Source organism: Topomyia yanbarensis, chromosome 3 (assembly GCF_030247195.1).
Source record: "Topomyia yanbarensis strain Yona2022 chromosome 3, ASM3024719v1, whole genome shotgun sequence".
Classification (NCBI taxonomy): Eukaryota; Metazoa; Arthropoda; class Insecta; order Diptera; family Culicidae; genus Topomyia; species Topomyia yanbarensis.
This window is the reverse complement of record NC_080672.1, coordinates 161,041,168-161,065,838: the sequence shown is the minus strand read 5'-3', so window position 1 is coordinate 161,065,838 and position 24,671 is coordinate 161,041,168. Positions and strand designations below refer to the sequence as shown.

Here is a 24,671-nt window from a genome sequence, read left to right as displayed (position 1 = left end):
TGTATGATCGATTTCATTATATTTACGAATTTATATTATCAGTGTTAGAGTGCACGGGCTGACAATACAATTATCAATGTCATTCACGTAAAAAGAGAAGGGGGCTTAAACAAGAACCTTGTGGGAGGCCAATGTAACTTATTCTGAATGTTTCCAAATCGCCATATGAAAAATGCATGTGCTTTTCTGACAATAAGTTGTGCAAACAATTATTTAATATTGGTGAAAGACCACATTCATGTAGTTTCTCTGAGAGAACATCAATGGAAACAGAGTCGAATGCTCCTTTTATGTCTAAGAACACAGACGCCATTTGTTCTTTTTTTGCGTAAGCTAGTTGGATTTCTGACGAAAGTAGCGCCAGGAAATCATTCGTTCCCTTTCCCCTCCGAAAACCAAACTGGGTATCTGATAGCAAGCCGTTCGCCTCAACCCAATTGTCGAGACGTCGTAGGATAATTTTTTCCAACAATTTTCTGATGCAGGATAACATTGCAATCGTTCGATACGAGTTTTCCCGGTTTTTGGAATGGCGATAACTCTCACTTGTCTCCATTCGTGCGAGACAATGTTCTGCTCAAGAAGCTTATTGAATAAATTCAACAAGTGTCTTTTTGCTAGGTCAGGCAGATTCTTCACCAAGTTGAATTTAATTCTGTCTGGACCCGGAGCATTATTGTTGCATGAGGGGAGTGCAATCGAAAATTCCATCATTGTCAAAGGTGAATCTATGGAATCGTTACTTGTGAGAGCATCGCGAATGATTTTCTGCGCAGGAGCAGAATCTGGACAAACTTTCTTGGCAAAATTAAATATCCAGCGATTCGAAAAATCTTCGTTTTCATTAGTTACGTTCCGAATCTTCATTCTTCTGGCTATGTTCCAAAGAGTACTCATTGATGTTTCTCTTGACAAGCCATCAACAAAGGGTCTCCAATAACTAGACTTTTTGGCACGACGGAGACTGTCAAATTTGTTTTGCAAAATCGAATAATTTTCAATGTTCGCACGTGTACACCCTTTCCGTTTCATAATTTCTTTGTAGGCAACTTGTTTAGCTTCATATGCATCCGAGCACTCTTTGTCCCACCAGGGATTAGGAGGCCGGCTATTCATTGTCATGCCAGGATTGCATTTCGTTTGGGCTTGTTCTGCTGCTTCAATAATCAAACCCGCTAGAAATTCATATTCTTCGGTAGGTGGTAGCTCTTCCGTCGAAACAAAAGAAGTGGAAATTAAAGATTGGTATTTTTTCCAATCAATATTTCGTGTCAAGTCATAAGGAACATTGATTGAATTCGTGAGGCCTAATTCACTGTTAATTGAAATAACGACTGGCAAATGATCGCTACCGTGAGGATCAGGTACAACCTTCCACGTACAATCTAACCGAATTGATGTCGAGCATAGAGATAGATCTAATGCACTTGGTCGTGCGGGTGGTCTGGGGATGCATGTTATTTCGCCTGTGTTTAGAACTGCCATATTGAGCTCGTAACAAACATTGTATATCAAAGAGGATCGATTGTCATTGAAGAGGGAACCCCACAATACTCCGTGCGACTTGAAGTCTCCCAGTATCAGCCGCGGAACAGCCATGGATTCCACTACCTCAAAAATCTGACGTTGTCCAATTTGAGCTTTGGGAGGTATATATATAGAAGCGATAGACATGTCTTTGCCTTTAATGTTCGTTTGGACAGCTACAGCCTCAATGCCCGCAAACAAGGGGATGTTAATTCTATAGAAAGAATAGCACTTATTAATTTCTAGAAGCACTCCCCCATACGGGGTGTCTCGGTCTAGGCGAATAATGCTGAAATCATTCAAGTTGAAATTAATGTTTGAGGTAAGCCATGTTTCACATAAAGCAAAAGCATCGCATTTCAAATTATGCAGCAAAATTTTTAAGGAATCAATTTTAGGTATGATACTTCTGCAATTCCACTGTAAAACAGTGATGGAATCTTTCACTGAAGGAGGTGAATTATCCATCGAAAGATACAATCGCTGCAAGGATGGGCCATTGAGCAATGAGCTGCTCTAAAAATGTTCTAATTGTTGGGAGGAACGCTGAAAGTATACTCTTTAGTGGTTCAGAAATATTGAATGCTTTGAAAATCCAATCAACAATTTCAGAAAATTTCAATAAACCTATCCCCGGTTGAGGCTCGGAGGAAGTTGAAGTTTTATTATTTCCAGTAATGGTGTTCTGTTTGGATTGTACATTACCAAAACCGGGAGGGACTGGTTTCGGTATTGCATCGGAATTCTTTAGCTTAGGCCGCAATTTACTTATTGGAGGAGAAATTTTAAGGCCCTTGCTTGGCAGTTTGGGAAAAGAGGATTGTTTTCTTTTCCTGGATCCTCTAGGTAAAACAAATGATATACCTTCGGACGCTTCGTCAGAGTCAGACTCTTTCGGCAATAGAATAGCGTATCTGTTCTCTGAGACCATGGGTTCAGGAGTAGCATTTTTCAGTATTTCTGCATAAGAGCGCTTAGACCTCTCCTTCAAGGATCGTTTAATTTTATCCTCCCGCAATTTATATATGGGACATTCAAGGAGCTCGTGTGAATTTTCTCCGCAATGTAAACATTTTTCTAAGTTTTTGTTGCATGTATCCTCTTGGTGAGGCCCCCCACATTTGCCACATCGTACCTTATTGGAACAGTAAGTGGCTGTGTGGCCAAGCTGTTTACAATTGAGGCAATTCATCACATGAGGGATGAAAAGGCGAACGGGGAGACGAATTTTATTAATAAGAATATGGCTAGGCAAAGCAGACCCAGCGAAAGTTACACGAAATGAATATGATGATCGGTAAACTTTTTTCTCTTCTTCAAGTGCTTACAATCGAGTATTTTTACTTTATTAAGCAGGGTGTTCTTGAAACAACTAACACCATGCTTAAGTATATCCTCGACAGCGAGGCTGGGTTCGGAGATGACTCCATCGCATTCTATATCGCGCGAAAGTATATAGACTTTATACTCACGCTTGAAGAGTTCGCTGGCTACTTTCTCGTTAGCTTGTCTAATGTTATCAATGCTAACTCGAAGTTTGTCTTTATTTACTTTCACGATATCTGTTACAGCAGAAAATCGTGAAGTCAGATCCCGTGCAATTTGCACAAGGTTTAATGGCTTTCCTTTCCGCCTGAAGAAAACTTGCCAAGGTCCAGAAGACCCTTGAGGGAATAATTTTATTCTAGTGGGAGTTGAGGGAGGGGGATCAGAAGAATTTTGCTCTTGTGGAATGGAGGATTCCATCTCACAATCCTCCATCTCGCCTACCATACACAATAAGTTGATTAAATGCTAACACTAGCAAAATTATACTAAAAATCTACCTGTCCTTCGAAGAGTTGCAGTTTCACATTGTCTCCCTCTGTCACACGCTCGGGTTGAACACAGCGCAACTACCACTACCAAGATGGAGCCGCTGTTTACCTGTGGGTCCAGGGGTATTTCCTTACTACGCAGCGTGGCTAGGTACACAAATACACAAAAGCCCGTATATGCACTAGCGCAGATGAATAAGTGATGATGAAGCAAGACGCTTCACCAACCAGATGCAGCTCTGTCTCACTCCGTCGCAAGCGCCGGCTCTCGCTTATGATGTGGTACCACCACCAAACGACCGCTCTCGCAGCCAACACTGACACGGCACACAAACTTCCAGCCTATTCACGGCTTGCACAGCCTTGGTTGCTACAACCAATCAGCAAACACAACCTTTCAAGGCGAAGGCTAAAACTTTTATGAGGAGCTATTTAATATAGGTATTGTTTTGTAAATGTGGTACTAGAATCATTATCTGTCAATCTCTCATCATTTGTAATCTAATGTGTGCAAGTTTCCGTACACTACACATAAAAAAATTATTACTTGGTGTAAAAATGGCACAATTTCATATTCGTACACTTTTGAAAAGTCAATTAATTTGTAATTTAAGACCTGTTATCTGTTATTTTTTTTTGTTTTGCTTAGAAAAATAGATTTTATGACTACAGAAAAGTGTTCTTTGGCATGGTTTCCTCAACACTAGTTTAAGAAATTCCCTCAAATTAACGTAGTGGGTTAGAAAAGTAAACTAACTGCCATTATGGGACGGAAACTAATTATTACTCACCAAATGAAGCTAAATCACTTAATAAAATCTTTGAAATTGTTTGAAGGTTGCGTCCAACTATTTAACATGTCGTTAAAAACTTTGATGTGGCAAAACGCAGAGCAAATATTGCGAAAAAGTTGAACCGTAAAAAATTTACGATGAGAGATAAACGATTTTTAATTAAAAAAAATGGGAAAATCGAGTAATTAACTTTATATACATAGTAAATAAATTGAATCATAGCATTTAAGTATAAGTCTGCTCTGGTACGGCTCGTAATGTACGGAGAACGGACAATTACAACGCTTGTGTTCTGAGCAAGAAGCTGTTCATCAATGAGAAGCACAAAGAATTGATTTTTTATTTACTAAACAACATAGACACATTTTATCGGAATATTGGAAAGATTGTAAACTTTGTCTACGAGTTCATATTCATTATCTTTGACTCAAATGATTGTTGTTTTGAGTGACATCAGACCCGTACGTAATAGTCTTATAACAGCAGCTAAGCGCAAGGTCGGTATAGTTATTGTATGGGGTATTATATGTCCGCTAGAAGTGCTAGAAATTTGGTCTTAATTGATGGAATGATGCATCAGAATGCGTATTTTAATATGAATATCTTAAAATAAATTTCAAAGCAAAGCTTCCGTAAAATGGTACTTTTACTAAAAATGATGGATTTTGGAATTTCGATCAGGAGAAGAACCTAAAGCATAAGGCGTGCAAAAAACGTTTAGAGTAAATTTATAATTGTTTAAATGTTGTGGATTCTCCGCTGCGGACCCCGCAGCTTATTTGATTAGATTAGGTATTTGGATAAAAATACGAAACTATCCGGTTTATAATGAGAATGAGCTTAGAAATAAAATGTCTACATAAATAAAATGTCTCGCAAATTAATTTTTTACTTGTAAAATGCATATAAGCTTTCCGCACAGCGGTGTACGAAAATGAAATTGTGTCACTGTATACACGATTCTTTCTCCTGTCGAGTAATCAGTTGTTTACCTGAAACCATTGCTGGTAGCATAGCTAGCACATAACAATCTACAGAATGTGTTTGAATGTCTGTTCCATTACCATTCATTGAAAAATGTACTCTGCATTGGTTGTCAATCTGCATACATATTACACACCGATACACACATAAGACGAATTTCAAAAAGCATCAACATCAACGCTTATGACAAATGTTCTTTTCAGAACCATCATAATTCATACAGACTCCGGCTGTCTCAGATATCATGGTCCCATCTATATTACGTCAAACTTACACACACTTTACACGGACTAGCGAAGTGTCAAAAATTGCAGCCAAACGGGCTATCAAAAAGTGAAGCAAAACCTGTATGTGGCCTTTGAGAGGGGAAGTACAAGAGGAAGTCCATGCCAAGGTTATGAGAACTTCCGTGATGCCAGTTTACGTTCATGGTTGCTAGTTTTCCTGTTTTTCTCTCCGCAAGCCTCTGATATAAAATGTCACGGTGTTCCCTATCTCCTAGCAGGGAAGTGGAGATAGCGTAGTTGATAAATCGATTGCCGTGTACGCATCTCACCTGGGTTCAATTCCCAACCCCGCACATTGGGTTAGAGGTTTTTCTAAAGAGATTTCTCTAACCCGACAAAGAGACGAATGACCCTAAGGTTAAAACCTCTATAATCAAAATAAAAAAAATTTCCTAGCACAAACAAACCTCTACGCAACAACTCGCCTTCTTCGCTTTCGAAACTAACAATTCTGTTAACAACCCGATTTTAGCGATGCGTCGATTTCTGCGATGCGTAAAATATTCGGCTTCTTCATTAATTCTGGACAGTTTCGGCATCGTCCATTGTAACTAGGTTAAGTATGTATAGTTTAGATGATTAACAAGTCATGCCAAATACAAATACAAATATAAATCAAAATCATGCAACTCCTGTTCGGGTGCAATTTATATATACTATATTTGGGTACATAATAAATCTAGAAAATCCTTGAAATATGCATATATACGATAATTGCAAATGTTATTAAATAAACGAATACATACATTTTCGAGATGATTATATAATAGTCTAGTAATAAATTCAACAATAATACAATTAGATGTTATTTATATGGTGTCATTCCGTTTTTCTGATTACGCAGCAGCATTGCAAGTTGAATTCTGCGTCCACTGGCAAACTTGTCGTCTTTCATCGAAGTGAAGTCCAGGAGGGCATACAAATTCGCAAGCATAGCCACTAAAACACTGATAAAATTTGGTACAATTTTCATGCCGAAGCAATAAATTTCTAGGCCCGTTCACGGAGTGACACCGGGTATCTTGCTTGCAAGCGGTACGATTGCCAGGTCCTGTCCATGTTTCTGAAGAAGGTGGATTGATGACTGGTACGAACGATGGAGTAGCAGTGCATGGTACAGTAGTATCACAACAAGCGACATTTGGAAATTCACATCGATCAAGGGCCTTGCTGAAATGTTGTCCATGTGGGCAGGATAACTCGCAAGCTTTTCCATTGGCACACTTGTAAAATAAGCTGCAGTTAGAGTGCTGCAAATGTGTTGGATTCATCGAGTCTTCATACAAAGGACAACGTGAATCAATGTGGCATTTGGTAGAAATAGAAGAGGAACCAGTGCAGCTTGCAGAAGAATCGCAGCAAGCGTTGTTTGGATGGTCACAGCCTCCTGTCTGCGCATTAAAATGAAAACCAAGTGGGCATGACAGTTCGCAGGCTTGCCCATTGGAGCATTTGTAAAACTTTTGACAATTTGCATGTTGCAACACAACAGGATTGTAGGGGTCGTCATTCATTGGACAGCGATGATTATTGATGCATGTTATAACGTTGTTTCCAAACGCACCCGTTTGGTTTCTTTGTTCAGTGTTATGGACTATTGGTGGAATGTCTTGATTAATAAAGTGGTTTCCATCATTAACCCGACATGTCAACCCAGGAATACACTGTTCAGTGCTGCATGACCGGTTGGAATCACAGCAGGCTTTATCAGGCCAATCGCACGCTAGCTGCACAGGATTGAAATGCAGTACCCCTGGACACTGGTACTCGCATGCTCTTCCACTGGAACATTTGAAAAATTTTCTGCAATCTGGATGAGGTACCAGCACAGCAGAATTTCCGTCGTCAAATCTAGGACATCGGATATCTGCGGTACAAGTTCGCTCCTCCAGGCATGTTTCACCAGGAATGCAATTATCTGCGTTTGCAGCACACAAAAACAGTAGAACTAGCCCAGAGAATTTATTCATACTATGCGGAATGACCAGTAAATGTTTCACTGGTTAAAAACAAAAAAATCAATCCTATTTATGCCATTTGGACAAAATACGGTTAATGATAAGAGCCATTAATACTGTATTACTTTACGAGAAAAGGTGATATACAACAAGGGGTACACTGTTCAAATAATTGTTGAAAGCGTAAAATGAATGAAATAAATTTGGCAACCCCTCGTCATCTCTTCTAATATTCACGATAAAAAGCGTGCCAAAAATGCTCATCGAGTTAATGCCACATGTTTAACATTGTTCGTCATCACTTGTAAATTTGTTTCAATTGATCGCCATGCTCCTTATCTATTAAGTGAATGAACATGTTTCCCGAAAGTGATAGGCGCTATTTGTTGCCAATTTTGTACACTGACTCAAGATTGCGCTTCCAACTATTTGATCAACCGTTATCAGTAACAAGAAGAACCAAACGTATTTTTTGAGTTCAAGTACTTGCAAGGTTATTGGTAGGCAATGAACCTGCGTATTCCTAATCATTAGTTATTCCAGTTTGAATTAGAGAATCAAATTCTCTAGATAACACAATTACTACAGAAAGTCACATTTGTTTAAAAATATCAATAGATTTTTATTCCTGACAGGATATTGAAAATAAGTCGTCAAACTTCTTTGGAAGTCGCTTTTATCCTGGTATGCCGCCATATTTTCAAGTGAATTGTCTCCTTTACCATGACCTCTGGAAGTGACAAATGGTGGTTCTGCTGCTTACAGTTTGAATATGGTGATTGCTCGTATTCTTAAGGACATTATACAAGCAAACCAGGCTACAGAATTTCCTCCCTCCTTTCCCATTCCTAACCATGATTCAGGCACGAACAAAAGTTTATATATATATATATATATATATATATATATATATATATATATATATATATATATATATATATATATATATATATATATATATATATATATATATATATATATATATATATATATATATATATATATATATATATATATATATATATATATATATATATATATATATATATATATATATATATATATATATATATATATATATATATATATATATATATATATATATATATATATATATATATATATATATATATATATATATATATATATATATATATATATATATATATATATATATATATATATATATATATATATATATATATATGTGTGTGTGGTATCCCTGAGCGTGGAAGGCCGGCAGCGGCTGTCCGGCAAAGATAATGACGAAGAAGAAGAAGGAAGCGTTGAAAAGCTGTTCGACAACACAGACGGAACGAGTTTGCGTGACGCCGGCCGAAAGTATCACTGCTCCCATACCTTGATGCACCAAACCCTCAAGATGGAGGATATCATCTGTTGAAAGATGACTTGGTTCCCCGAGTACACGGAGGGGCAAATAGCGATCGTGAAATCGCAGTGCCGGTGGATGATGAAGAACTACCGCAGGACGACGAAAGTTACTTTCCGCTTTCGAAGACCAACATTCCAGCAAATGACAGCTACTATTCCAGCGACAAGTCTGCCACACCCCCCGAAGTAAAATATAAGTTAAGGCATAAATTTCAAAAATAAAAGTTTATGCTGTACATCGCCATATCGGACAGAGGGATTTCAAAGCCGTGGGGTCTGGCCATCAATCAACGAGTGTACCAAGAGGAATGTCTTGAGAAAATTCTATTGCCATTCGTAAAGGAGCATCATGCGGATGGGAAGCACGTCTTCTGGTCGGACGCCAAGAAGACGCTGGAGTATCTTGAGCAGAAAAAGATACCGTACGTGCAACAAAAGGAACCCGACCAACTTACCCCGGTGCAATCCCATTGAGGATTTTTTCGGCTCCCTCAGTGCCCTAGTGTACAAAAATAATTGGCGGGCCAAGGATACGAAGCAGTTGACTACCAGGATCTGGAATCGTATCCGGAAGATGGACGACATTGCCGTCCAGCGCTCTTGTGAGAGCATCGCGACTAAGTTGCGTCGTACGGCTGACCAGGGCCCCTTCTTCAATATTCATTGTCGTTTCTCTGAAGAATAAACAGTATGTTTTCAATAAAAAATACTGAATTCTTTGAAAAAAACGATTGAATCCACCTATCAGTGAGATGAGACATTTATTACACATATCACTGTTGCATCAATCATTAGTTTGACTAACACACGCAAACTTGGCAAGCAACTAGATGTGAGATAAGCACAGTTTCGAGTCCTGCACGAATAACACTTCGAATAAACTGAATAAATAAGCTCCTTTAAGAATGGCAGTAGAATTTTCTCAAGACATTCCTCTTGGTACACTCGTTGATTGATGGCCAGACCCCACGGCTTTGAAATCACTCTGTCCGATATGGCGATGTACAGCATAAACTTTTATTTTTGAAATTTATGCCCTAACTTATATTTTACTTCGGAGGGTGTGGCAGACTTGTCGCTGGAATAGTAGCTGTCATTCGCTGCGATTTCACGATCGCTATCTGCCCCTCCGTGTACTCGGGGAACCAAGTCATCTTTCAACAGATGATATCCTCCATCTTGAGGGTTTGATGCATCAAGGTATGGGAGCAGTGATACTTTCGGCCGGTGTCACGCAAACTCGTTCCGTCTTTGTTGTCGAACAGCTTTTCAACGTTTCCTTCTTCTTCTTCGTCATTATCTTTGCCAGACAGCCGCTGCCGGCCTTCCCGGCCTTCCACGCTCAGGGATACCAGGATCCGGTAAACTGTACTCACGGGTACTTTTTCGTCTTGAAAGTTGTCTACCGTAAACTTGTTGCCACCATGACCATGACCGTTTCGAAAAACCATACAATCCGCTCGCGGAGTGCTTGCTGTTTTAACGCTATCTTCGATTGAACTGACAGCACCCGAGCGAAAAGAAACATACCACCTATTTCTAAGTAGTCCAGAGAGAAATTATCTTTCAAATGGTAGGCTGAATAAGGATGCGATGTTCTCGACTTTTTGTTCCGCTCAAACGGTAGTATTTTACAGGTCGTCCAATGGTGGGATAAATTTTTTTTCACAAGTTTCCTATCTCATGCCTCCACGCGAGTCTAAGTCTATTGATGACATTTGGTCCTTAGACCGGCGACGACTGGGTGCTATCAGCCTTCTGCCGATAGTAGCAGAATGAGAGGGTGCGAACAGATCTAGTCGAGAAAACATTGCCGTAAAAATTAATAGTTGATCGGAAATTAGCCCCAATACAACTAATCTGACTAGTATCGATGAACACGGGTCAATACGTATTGAAAATTTGCCGCGTCTGTTTTTATGAACCTAATTTCAAGCTCCGTTACAGCTATCAAGCCCGTGCATCAGGCAGAGGTGGGTAAGAAAACCAACCGGTACGTACATATACTGGTATTGTTCTCAAAATCTCAACACGTGTAAACGAGTGATGCACATCGTATTCGGTTTGGATTTCGTTCACACGGTAAACGAAAGAAAAACCTCCACCGACTCTCAGTTTATAAAACCAAACCGAGCCACTCAGCACCGCTTACATGTTTGTACGAATTTCAACTTGTGTTGATGTATTCTCAGCAGCGGTTTCGGTTTGGCTTTAGAAAACCGCGCCTGGTTTTTTTCTGTACACAGTGCTTCGGTTGAAAGAAGAAGCAGTAAATTCGTCTGCAGTGCTGCCGAATAGACAACTGAATTGAGTTCAATCAGTTGTTGAGAGTCAATGGGGTAATATCGAAATGGCTGGTTCAACAATTGTTTAAATTGAAATTAAAGAAGACAATGAAATCAGCGATGTCAATAAAATAACAAAAATAATAAAATCAATTAAATTAATGAAATCAATAAAATTAATTAAATCAATTAAACATGACTTGAATCACTTGAAACTTCACATTAACACTCAATGCATTCAAAGTGGTTAGGCGATTCTCGAATAATCTCGAGCACACACTCGCTTTTTGTATACATATATCCTTATTATTACTGCTACGGCGTATCGTATTGATACATCTATCCTTGCACAGAGGCAATTGCGTGTATGTGTGGTGTGTGTTATTTACATATGGTAAGCAACTCAGATGCAAGTGGGGGGAAACTCACGATTAGGTTCTTATTTACTGAGTGCTGTAATACGTATTTCTGTTATTTTTGCTGTTACTGTACATCGTTTTGAAACATCTAGAAGGTTTGGTCGCGAACATTCGAGTTTAGAGAAAACTACCACTAAATTATTCAATTACAAAAAAACTTAATTCATTGAGAACAGCAACCAACTAACGAATAGCAAAATAAGGAATAAATATTTCCGGCGATACCAGTCGATGTGTGTATGTAAATCTACTGCAGAACAATTAAGTTTTTAAAAAAGTTGTCTGTCTCATTACAACAAAACATGCAAACGACCATTAATGTGGATATTGGTCCACAATATAACCATGCTAGTTGTTAAATCATCATGAATAGGCCTCCATTTTGAATTTCTAATTTACGACGCAATTCAAGTTTCGTTTCCTTGGAAATATATGCCTATTTAAATATAAATGCTTTTAAATGCTAAATCGTCGTGAAAATAACACCATATTGGGATGCAAAATGACGACGAATAACAATTTTTAATCTCTACACAACTTTTTGATATCAAAAATACCCTTGTTTCATGATATTTTTACCATTAAAACGTTATTGAATACCAGTAGTATTGAATATAGCTCGCCATTTCAGATTTTAAATGACGGCAGGCATCAATTTGCGATCTTTTGACATATTTCTTATATTTAAAATGTCCATGTCGCGTGATTCTAGATGACAGAATATCTTGAATATACCGTCATCTGAACTTTTGATCTGCTATCATAGGTATAAAAATAGCGGAGGCTATTAAATTTCCTTTTACTTTCGATTCTTGGGCTGTGTTTCCCATACCAAACATACCCATATTGCAAACATACCCATATTGTAAACTTCCTGATGATAAATCATTATGAAAATGTCGTAATATTGAGTTAAGGAACGCCATTCATGACCACGAACATAATTTATTTGAACAGAAATATGTCTGAAGACATTTTTTCAATTACCGAAAAGATACCTTATATTATAAAGAAATTTGTTTAGAATTCTTAATAAAAATACTAGCAACACTAGCACAGCCGATAAACATCAACCCGAATACACAAGCACAACACAACCGAAGTTTAGTTTCGTTATTCTCGTGTTTCCTTCCCATACTCGTGCACCGGTAAACGAAAATCAAAACCTAACTATGGTGCTGTGTAAACGAAACTCGGTTTGGTTTTCGTGTCTCGTATAAACACAACCAGCGATAAGACCGCACACAATGTAAAGGAAACATAAACACTTGTGAAAATTTGGTTTACCGTACCGGTACTCAACCGGTATTTTCCCACCTCTGGCATCAGGTTCACAATCCTTTATATTTCCCTTCAGTGTTCGTTATTATCGCTCGTATACTTGTTTTTGTATTCCAAAAACAATGCGATATGGAAAATAAGAAATATTTTCCATGATTTATAACATCTCGCGCTATCTTTGCCTGTATAATGTGTTATCACTCGGTAGTTTTCAAGCCAACAAATATATCGTAGAGAAGAAGTAACAAATTCCGTCTAAATACTGTTTCATTAAATAGTGATCCGGCCCATTACGCAGATAAGATTAGCTTACCTAGGCAATACTCCTACGGTCGGCTGTGTGGAGTTCAAATTGCTTTTGTTTAGGGAACATATGATACTCTCGGTAGCCGGCTGTCCAGAGTTTAAAAAGAACCAAAAACTAAACAAGATCTTTCTTTTTCGAGTCATCGTGCACTCGAAGACTAACTAAACAACTACCTAATAAAATATGCTATAGGTCGCATCGCTTGCTGATACCCTTCCAAACTACCAACTCCGCGACACCTATGGAAGAGTCTGATGAATCGTCGTACTTCCGTTAAGTAAGTGGAGCATCAACACTTCCTGTCTACCTTATCCTTTATCCTTCCCCGTGAACGATGAAGATGGGGGCGGCCGGCAATGATGGCTATCATGCTGTTGAGGTTTTAATGTGGGTCGGATTGGTATGAATTCCTACTTACCATTTCCTAAGCAACTCTTATTAGATTATCAGCAGTCAAACATGATGAAGTCAGTGTGCAATCCGCCTAAATCATCGTCACAACGCAACGCAACGCAACGCAAACGATAGTATTTTACATTTTTCAACCCAGATTTTGAATGTTACTGCTTCTTAGAAACAAAGTAAGGCTGCTGATACCTGTTTTAGCTCAATCCAATCTATACTGTAAGCCGAGTTACAATCAAAATAGTGTGACATCCTGACTTATGAGATAAATAAGGGCTCGTATACTCTACTTTGAACGCTTATCAGTGTACAAACTTTCATTTGCCAAAACCTTCTGAAAGCTAATTTTCTAACTTATTATCCTCAGATCGATCTGGATCATATCTCGAAAAACGAGAAGCGGAATAAATAACTCCAAGTAAGTGGAACTGTAAACTGGTCCACTAAAAAAACTTCTTCAAATACTGTCTACTTGAGGATTTTTTGAGGATGCAATTTTTATATTGCATCGAACTACATCAAATTTTTAGTAGTTTGTGAAAAGATAAATTTGAGGGTTTCTTCAAAAATATAGTGTACCTTGTCTTATTCGTTCATTTGTTTGTGTATATGCAGTGCGCGAAAAGTGCAGTTCGTAATTCTGGTTGAAATTAATGAAACAACAAAGACTTGATTTTCCGTAACTTTTTCCGCGGTTTACAAAAAATTATGCATTGTTGGTGTTAATAAAATCTGGTTTGAACAATAAATAAAATGAATAAAAAACATAAAAAGAACAAAATATATAAAATCAATGAAATGAATGATTCGAATAAAATGTATGAAAATAATTAAATAAATGGATTAAAAAAATGAAATAAATACCTAAAGTAGAAAAAAAAATAAAAAAATATACATAAAAATAAGGATAAAATTAACACAATCAATCAAAGGATTAAAATATTCAAAAGCAATAGAATAACTAAGATAAAAAAGATAAGGATAAAATGAATTCAACTATTAAAATCTTTATTTCAATTATTTTAAATTTAAACAGTTTTAAAAATAATAGAATATCAATATTAGAATATTAATTTGTGTCAAAGTAATAATTTGGAAGAAATGAATAAAAAGAATAACTGAAAATTAGTCAGATTATTAAAATGAAAACTGAATAAAATGCATAAACGGGAAAATTGAATAAAATGCATAAAATGAAAACAGTACATTAAATAAAATTCGACATTTGAAGAGAGATCAGAGTACTCATTAAATAAAATAAATTAATGATATGAATAAAATGCACGAAATGAATAAACTAATCAGAATGAGTCCTTATAATGAAACGAATAAAACAGATAAAACAAATTCAGATGAACAAAATGAATAAAAGTTGAATAAATGATTAAAATGGATAAACAATGCACTTTCTGGTGCATCCATTCTTTTTTTCACCTTTTCGTTCTTCTTTTCTTTACGGCGTCGTTTGAGAGTATTTGGTGTTTCTGCTTTATTTGTGGACCTTAATCAGTTATCAGGAAACGAACGTTCAAATTATTTTGGAAGGCAAAGATGTCTCTTTAGGTCAGATTTCTGAAAAAAATATTTGTACAAAATAGAATTATCAGATCCACTATTTTAACGCGTAATTAAAATAGTAAACTGAGATAATGTCACGTATGCTTTCAGATCCCTTAAACAGGGAGCGACAGAAAGCGAACGCGATTCGTGAATGAGACAGGTAGATATTTCAAAGTACCCATTTGCATTACAAGTGTGAAGTGTCTAGGCTATGTTGATGATTATTTTATTGCCGATAGAACAAAATCCGTGCGTGCAGTCGATTACAATGCAGTCTCATTATTATAATCTGCGAGTAAAAGAAATGGTTCAAGATATCAGAATAAGTATTGAAATTCTTGGAAAAGTAAGTGACCATTGAAAGTGTCCCTGGACACAAAAATTGCTTTTGAGACATGAACATTCTTGAAAATACAAGCCTTATTTCGACATTGAAAATGTCTTACTCCACTATCTGGGGCTAGGAGTCATTCTAAAATCTAAACTTCCTCCTATAGTAATGAAACTATGTAACTTAAATATTCGTAATAATTTAATATCTCTGCAATAAATGTAAACTTTTGAGAATCAGTAAAATTGAAAAGCTTACGAAAAAAGTTTAAATTACCATTCGTAAGGCAGATTTCTCAGGCAGAGCCGTCAATAGGAAGCACCTTAGTAGCTCAATCAAATACGAAAAGTCATAAATAGAGACGACGCATGTCCTTTTAAATCAGTTGTTTCTCTTATCTCATTCGAGCAACATAGTCTCCGGACGATACAATAAGTGCTATCAATTTTCGGTAACAATAGCATTTGCACACACGCGCACCTAAGTGACTAAATCATCTACGGTTAGTTTATACATAGAGGTGACGCGTGCATGTATGAGTCAGTTTTTACTCTTATTTTGAACGGGTACGATCATGGCTTTAAGCGGTAGACGCATTTTCGGCAGCGGTGGCCAAGAGAGAATCCAGAAAAAAATTTCAGAGGGGGTCCGAAATTTCAATTTTAAAATGTTTATAGTCCAATACGTAATATGCAATACCCTCATTTAATTAAAATCAGTTTTGGTGGTCGGATCTGGTTTGGAATGATTTTGAATTTAGAACGAAATTAAATTAGAAACTATTTTAAAATTTTTCCAGAATTTAAAAATTTGGGAGGGGGGCCCGGACCCCCAGGACTCTTCCCCTGGATCCGCCACTGACGGTGGCATTGCACACAGTTTAACCGTGTGCGGATTTTTCAGATTTGCAAAATGGGTAGGTGGGGTGGTTGGATGGAGTTCAATACGGCATCACAGAGGAGTATTTGACCGAAAAAGCTGGCCGAAAGTCAAATTTTCAAAAACCGTTATCAAGGACATTATATTATATCACAATATTCCCTAGTAATTTCTGCATTAGATGGCAACCACGTTGCGTGTATTTATTAAAGTTTGGCAACTGTCAAAGGTAGGGTTTTAATACTCCAGGCTGATTTAAAGTTGCGCGTGGAAACAAAATCTTCCAAACATTAGTGATTCGAATTTTTCCGACTCAAATATCCTATGTTTTTAATAAACAAAGGTCAGGGTCATATTTTGGTGTAGATGGATCCATGTACTCTGAAAAATTACAGTCTTATTAAACTTAAATACAAAGAAAAAAATCCGCTAAAATTGAAAAAGTTCATGTTCCCAACCCGTCCCAGTGAAAACTCTTGTACCTTCGTGTTCCGTCTATTTCGTTCAAAACGTTGTATCTTTTACAATATTTGGAATAAACCGCTCAAATTTTGCACAGATATTCTCTGAAAATAGACTAATTGCTTAAAAATATTGAAAAAGCAATCAATTCTAAAATGGCGTAAATAAATGGTAGGAAACTTAATAATACATCGTTTTGAAAAATTGAAAAAAAAAATTGATTGAAATGATTTATCTAATGATATTGAAATTTGAGGTGAGAACATAAATAAATTAAACTTTATAACACCAAAATATTTGGGAAATATTGCACAATATATTCAGCTCGATTATAACTGTCACATTCATTGAAATATGTGGTTAATTTAGATTTTCAAATACACAAACCAATGGAATCAGCAGATACTTTAGGATTAACCGATAGATAATACTGGTTCTTAGATATTCTGGTTGCAGTTGGAAATCGAAATATTGAACTTGCGCCTTTCGCTTTTTTCCCTATTTGAAGAGTGGGCAACTAATGCGCATCTTGTGTACATGTTAGAGAATCAAGTTTCGCATCATCTACACCAGTTGCGCTTTAGTTCCGTACGCTGAAAATAGGAGAAAAACCGGAAAGCGCAAGTTTACTATTTCGATTTTCAACTGCAACCAGAATAAATGAAAGTCAATATCTTGACTTTTTTGACGAGAATTCATCGCTTTTATTTTATTCCAACTCTGACGGCTCATGCTGGTTGTAAATGAAATAAATAAATCAAACATGGCTTTCAAATTGTGTAGTAGCTATCCAGGAAACCAGTCATGCTGGATTAGGCGCTATTGCACGAGTTTAGTTTTCGCTTTTGGCCAGCTTTTTGGGTCAAATACTCCTCTGTGCAGAGTGCTTCAAAGTGCTTCGGTACCAGCTGAGTCATTTCGAAACACAGTTGAAGCAACATATGTAGTTAAATTCTGCACGAAAACTGATCGATTCGAAGCACTTTGGAGCGCTCTGGTTCAATAAAACCATCATTTTGTTTCCCAGCTAACTAAACCTGAATCCTTGTAAAAGTGTGAACTTAGCACGGACAATGTAAAATAAAACGAGGAAAAATGTCAAAACTATCAAATTTTTAGCTCCTATTCAAAATGGCAGCCCTAAGTTTGCGCCGCTAAAACAACAAAAATGATCCATAAAATATTGAAAAACGAACCATAAAAAAGTTGTCCATGTTCCATAAAACAAAACTGAAAATCCATAAAACAGTGTGAACGATCCATAAATATGGGTGATTTGATCCATAGATTATGTAAAATTGAACCATAAAATGGTCACAAAAGAGCACTAAAATAGTAATAAAAGAGCAATTAAAATCAACCAATGCCCCATAAATATATTTGAAATGTTCCATAAAATGATACATTTTGCGCCATAAATTAACTGACATTGATCCATAGAATATTAACAATGTACATTAAAACACGTCGATATGTTCCATAATATCGACAAAAATGTTCCACGGTATTACAAAATGGAGCAATAAAATATTATAAAAAGTTCCATAAATTTGATGAGAATGTTTGCTAAATAATTTTTCTTGGTCCATAGAAGATGTAAAAATGAGCATTAGAAATTCTATGTATTAATTCATATATCGTACGTTAAATTATGGTTCATAGATATTTACAAAACGATCCATAAGAAAAGAAAATGTAAAACGATCCATTAATATGTGCTTATGCACCAGAAAAATTAAATTTAATGAATTCATGCGAAATTTTTGCTATTCGAACTAATAATAAACTTTATTACATTTGGTTGTAATGTCAAACTACAACAAACAATGCATACGTTATAATTGAACTTCAGCTTCCGCATCCCACTAGTCAGCTAACTGACCTTAGCTAACCTGAAATCATTATGGCAACTCTTTAAACGTCAGGGTATTTATGATATTAGAGCACTGAGAGTTATTAGACCACTGATACAGGCTGGCATGAGTCGCAAATACTATCTGAATAACTATCTGAAGCGAAAACGGACACTTTATACACGAACACTGACTAATGTGGCTACGCCACATCGCTTTCTAGTGCACTGTCCGACTTCGCTGCCGCTCAGTCGGCTTTTAACTAGCTATAGCCTCTATGTTTAAGTAAACCGGGCAAACGAGAGGATAACAGGTTTGCATGCAATTCCAGCTTCGGGTTAATCAATGCCTCGTCCAATGCCTCGGATATGCGGCTAAGCCGCATCACACTAGTTCCCAGTATAAGCTCACTTGTTAAAACACTGTCACTGTTATGAGAATTATTAAGCACAACTTATTTTTTCAGTTCACCATAAAATTTGGCATGAATTCATTAAATTTATTTTTTCTAGTGCATAAGCACATATCAATGGATCGTTTTACATTTTCTTTTCTTATGGATCGTTTTGTAAATATCCATGAACCATAATTTAACGTTCGATATATGAATCATTTCTAATGTTCATTTTTACATCTTCTATGGACCAAGAAAAATTATTTAGCGAAGATTTTCATCAAATTTATGGAACTTTTTCTGACATTTTATTGCTCCAATTTGTAATACCGTGGAACATTTTTGTCGATATTATGGAACATATCGACGTGTTTAATGTACATTGTTTATATTCTATGGATCAATGTCAGTTAATTTATGGCGCAAAATGTATCATTTTATGGAACATTTCCAATATTTTTATGGATCATTGGTTGATTTTAATTGCTCTTTTATTACTATTTTAGTGCTCTTTTGCGACCATTTTATGGTTCAATTTTATATAATCTATGGATCAAATCACCCTTTTTTATGGATCATTCACACTGTTTTATGGATTTTCAGTTTTGTTTTATGGAACATGGACAACTTTTTTATGGATCGTTTTACAATTCTTTATGGATTATTTTAAATATTTTATATGCAAAAGTACATTTTCCCATTCAAAATGGAGCATTCATGCGCAAGTTTTTTTCGCCGATCTAGTAGTATTTGGGTTGAACTTTATCAGGGCACAAGAGTTTTCACTGGGACGGGTTGGGAACATGAACTTTTTCACTTTTGAAAAGTGAGAAAATGGCGGATTTTTTCCTCTTTGTATTTAAGTTTAATAAGACTAATATTTTTTAAGAGTATATGGATCCATCTACACCAAAATATGACCCTGACCTTGGTTTATTAAAAATATAGGATATTTGAGAAACAATTCGAATCACCAATGTTTGGAAAATTTTGTTTCCACGCGCAACTTTAAATCAGCCTGGAGTATTAAAAAACCCCTACCTTTGGCAGTTAACAGAGTTGCCAACTTTAATAAATACACGCAACGTGGTTGCCATCTAATGCAGAAATTACTAGGGAATATTATGGTATAATATAATGTCCTTGATAACGGCTTTTGAAAATATGACTTTCGGCCAGCTTTTTCGGTCAAATACTCCTCTGTGTGGCAGGGTGCGACTTGTGTGTGCTGCTTGAGAGTTTGCGTTTGAAACAAATAATTTATATATGCATGCATGTGCGTTGTAACTTGTCAATCCATGTTTACGGCGCTTTGTAGATGCGTAAGGTAGTGATCCTATTGGAATGCATGTTTCATATTGCTGTTATATGTGATACGTTTTTTATCAGTGAGGCATCTGACAATATGGTTCTGTACCCAAGTAGCACGCTTTGTTACTGTATAGTATTTGTAACTCTCTTGGTAACAACTATGTTATGAAAAAAGCGCACTTTGTTTGTATGTTGTGCAATATGTTACTAATTGCAGCAAAATACTAAAAACAATAGCTGTGCCATTTGTCGAGCACTGGGTTGTTGGACAGTTCTGTTTTAGGGTGGAATGGCAAACAAAGAGGCATTTGCAACTTGTTAGACTGTTTGTGCAAGTTAGCAAAGTTTCTGATTAGTTTCACAACTGTTATTGATGTTTGCATACTTAACACTATTGGCCAGCTCTATAGTTACATAGTTGCACAATCCGTTTAAAAACCCGTGGAAATAAAAATATTGTGTAGCAGTTGTGCAACATTTAAAACTTTCAACAAGTTGCAATTGCTATTTGGGTAGTTACACTGATGTTTTTGCGAGGGATACGTATCACATAAAAAACACAAAAATCCGCATAAAAAACGCATAACTTTGAAAATCCGCATAAAAAACCGCATAACTTGGAAAATCCGCATAAAAAACACATAAGTAAAATCGCATAACTTTGGAAATCTACACAAAAAACACTTGACGTTGAACATCTGCATTAAAAGATAATTTTTAGAGAGGCAAGTTACTTAGGAGATCAGAAACTAGCAGTGGATAATGTGAGGAACATATCCGTAGTATTGGTTGCTGGTGTGACCATACTACTATTTTTAAACTAATACCGTTACCGTTATTTGTTAGTTGCTAAGAGCGAACAATTTGATACATTTCTTCGAAAATTCCGCGTAAATTAAATGTTCAACCTTTGTATCTCACAATCATAAATAATGAAATATGGAGTCTTCGCAAAGCTTTTAAAATGTCAAGGATTGCTTGATAACGGACAGAATAATTATTATAATTATAATTCAGTACCCATGCAAACTTTTGAAATCCAATTACAAATCGTGGGTGTTCTCAATTGTCGTGCTTTAACAAATTAAGCTTAGAAAGGTGAGGTCCACATGATGATGATTGATTTCTTCCATCGAAGGATTTAGTGAGAGTGATAATATCACACACTTGTGTGTCAAGGATAATATACAAAGTACAGCGAGCAATGGTGCACTTATAGCAAAGGCATAAAGGAAATGTTGGGGATCCAATTTATCCAGTTGACAACTTGTGATTTTTCCCCTACTTTTGTATTATTCGATGTTCACTCTATAAAGGTTCGAAACTGAATTAAAATATTTGAATTTGTTAAAATTGTAAAGGTTTTCGGTCAATTTCTGTTTTTATTTTCACTGACATCATGAATGCTCCTCATATCCGTAACCCAAAGACTAGTAATTAATTATCTAAAACAAAACAAATGAACATTTTACATGGAAGAAAACCTTTGAAACATTGACATTTTGTGTCTTTTGTTTGAGCATATGCATTTTCGAGGATTTATCTTTCAATAATATTCGCTTCATGTGATGCCCTAAAAATTAAAAGGAAGCTGCATAAAAAGAATCGCATAACTTTGAAAATTCGCATATAAAAACCGCATAACTTTGAAAATCCGTATAAAAAACCGCACAACTTTGATTATTAAAATTAGCTAACGACACTTGACCTTTTTATTTGTTTTTAATTATTGTATGACTATTGTTTTTGTGTACTTGATTGTTAGAAATTAGACTAGTATTTAAGTCAACACCATTGGGGCTTTGATATGCCTGTTGATGTATTGAACAAATAAACAAAATAAACAAATAAACAAAATAAAACAAGAACTTACTGTACCAGCAGCAGTTTAGGCGGGTGTTCTTTTTAGATTAAAATTCTTGTCATGTCTTAAGTCGTCGCTGTTGTCTTATGACAAACGCCATTTTGGGGTAAACTGAGTTAGATATGCAACATTACTAAACTAAAAATTCTCTACAAAATGGCGTTTTCAGAATTTTGACATTTCGCTTGGTTATAGAAATATAGCGAGAAACATGCTGAGAATTTTTTACTATTTTGCTTCAAATAACTGTGTCTGGGAATTGGCTCAAGTTATCTTGATGTATAACATGTTTTTATGTGTAAAATTATCTGGGAAACACAATGGCATAATCTTTTTCAAAACAAAAATTCACGAATTGTGAGAAAAATGCAGTTTAAGTTTTAAACTGGGAATATAGTATATTTGGCAGCACTGTAACCAAATATAACTATTTTTTCTAGATTCGCTGACTCATTTGCTTCAAAATGCATCTCACAGATTGTTTCTAGACCAAATGAAGCCAAAGATATGAATAAAAGTTAATAATTGATGTTTTTTTCTATGGAAAATTTTCCATGCACGATTATGACACGCCATACAAATTTTGTCATCAATACACACCTATGACACGTGTGAACGCGACTTTTGTTTACATTTATAGTAAAAACTCGCAACATAGTCAACCGATCTTCCCAATATTTGAGATATTAATACAGCATAGATAGAAGCATCAATTGTCTTCTTTGAATTGCTTATAACATGTATAATATTTAAGATATTCAATCTCAAACTTTAAAAATCGTTTTTCTCGAAATGTGCTAAATGGCGCTTGTCATAAGATAGCACAACAGCGACGAAGTGTTACTGAACTTAAAATTGTTTTCCCAATTTATCCAGTCACAGTATCTGTCATGTTCTGTGTGTTTAAAATACATTTCTAAACGAGTTTTAAATTAAACAACGAATAGATCGGTTGTGTATATCAATTTAAATTTTAAAATGAATCTGTTTTAATTTACGAAACAAGCCGCTGTACTGGGGATGTAATTGTGTCAGTTCTAGTTCCACATTTAAACACCTATATAACACAAAACACTGCAGAACATGCAGGTCATTGTTTTAGTTTCAAACTTGAACTGGTTTAATAATACGATGATTATACTACGTTCACACTACGAGTTAAAACGTGTTTTAATACTGTCTTGATGACCTTTTTCTTGTTGCTGATTATTATAACGCGTTTTAACTCTGTAGTATGAACATAGTATTACACTACAGCGATATAACACGTTATAATAATTAATAACAAGAAAAATGTCACCAAGATAGCTTCATAATCCGTTTTAATTTGTAGTACGAACGAACGTAATTTATCAAACAAACATTTGTTCGGCCATTAATCGATCAAGAAATACTAAACCTAAAGATTGTTTATTAGTACATTATTGAAAACTTAATTGGAAAATAAAATTTCATATTTCGTGGAGAAACAGTATATTTCCGTTGGCAAGCTTCTTTTGAATATATTTTCAGGACAGACCAGCCTATTTTTACTATATGGATCAGCTAAATAATGTCAAACAGCTAGTAAGATACTGGGCTACCCTTTAAAGACCTTCAATAAATTTTGTTTCAAAGGGAGTGTGTATAGTCAATTGCAACATATGGGAACAGGAGAGTGAGCTAGAACGTGAGTCGATAGTTGTAATAAATAAAATTCATTTGCACGCTCTTGAAAAAGCTACATTTTTAATGTCACCATGGTCGTGTCCTGTACACAACCCTTTAGTTTTTTGTCTTCGCATGTATAGAAAAAAGCCCACAATCCATACGAATTTGCGCGCATAATCAAATTCACTAAAGACGCTTACTTTCTAAATTCAGATAATTCAAGTTCAACATTCATTATCTCAAAGATGCAGTTGTGCCATAGGTGACAAAGCTCTAAATTAAAATTATTGTTATCCGTATGACCATGACTTTCTCAACAACTTTGTTGAGGACATCAACTTTATAGGCATTAGCAAGACGATATAAAACAAGTTCACAAGTTCATATGGATACTAGCGCCTTTATCACTTGTTACTTTTATTTTTCGCTAGTAGGGTAAACATGTCTAATACGCCCCCCTTAAGCAAATATAGCTATATTTCACCATTCGACACTATGATATCCGCACTAACTCTAATTTATTGTTATATTAGTTAGAAATTAATACCCGTTTCATTTTTATTAAAAACATCCTGATACAAGTATTATTAAACATTTTTTGAAGATGCCTAAATTCTAGTTTTTTCTTTCACCCAGGGCAAAATACCCCCGGTTACAGTGGAATATGCCCACAACAAGAGGATAGTATGCCCCACAGCAATCGGTGAGTATGCCCCACAACAATGAGTGGGGCGTTTTAGCCGGTGATGAGCTGTTGAGAATGCATGGATAATTCTACACGCACACATAGTTTTAAGCCAAGCTAAAAACTAAGATAGTGACTATAATATTCTAGTAAGCTATTAGAAATAGTTCTACCAAATCCGACTGTTTCTAATTGGTTGTAATGCTATTGGAAAAATGGGAGCTTT

General features: G+C 35.9%; 2 protein-coding genes across 2 annotated transcripts in view; one reads left to right on the top strand and one right to left on the bottom strand.

Annotated features, from left to right (window-relative positions):
• LOC131687348 (uncharacterized) overlaps positions 1-24,671 on the top strand; it is a 96,509-nt gene that overhangs the window by 51,575 nt on the left and 20,263 nt on the right. Inside the window, exon 9 of the mRNA XM_058971426.1 lies at positions 10,069-10,120. Within this exon, the coding sequence (XP_058827409.1) occupies positions 10,069-10,120 (52 nt within the window). The remainder of the gene's footprint in view (positions 1-10,068; positions 10,121-24,671) is intronic.
• Positions 6,121-7,396, bottom strand: LOC131693288 (probable chitinase 10). Its single transcript, XM_058980997.1, has one exon. The coding sequence runs from the start codon at positions 7,377-7,379 to the stop codon at positions 6,246-6,248; it is 1,134 nt and encodes a 377-aa protein (XP_058836980.1). The 5' UTR covers positions 7,380-7,396; the 3' UTR covers positions 6,121-6,245.

Bases quoted from the DNA above. Each gene is read 5' to 3' on its own strand.
- LOC131693288 (XM_058980997.1), bottom strand. From the start codon at position 7,379: ATGAATAAATTCTCTGGGCTAGTTCTACTGTTTTTGTGTGCTGCAAAC.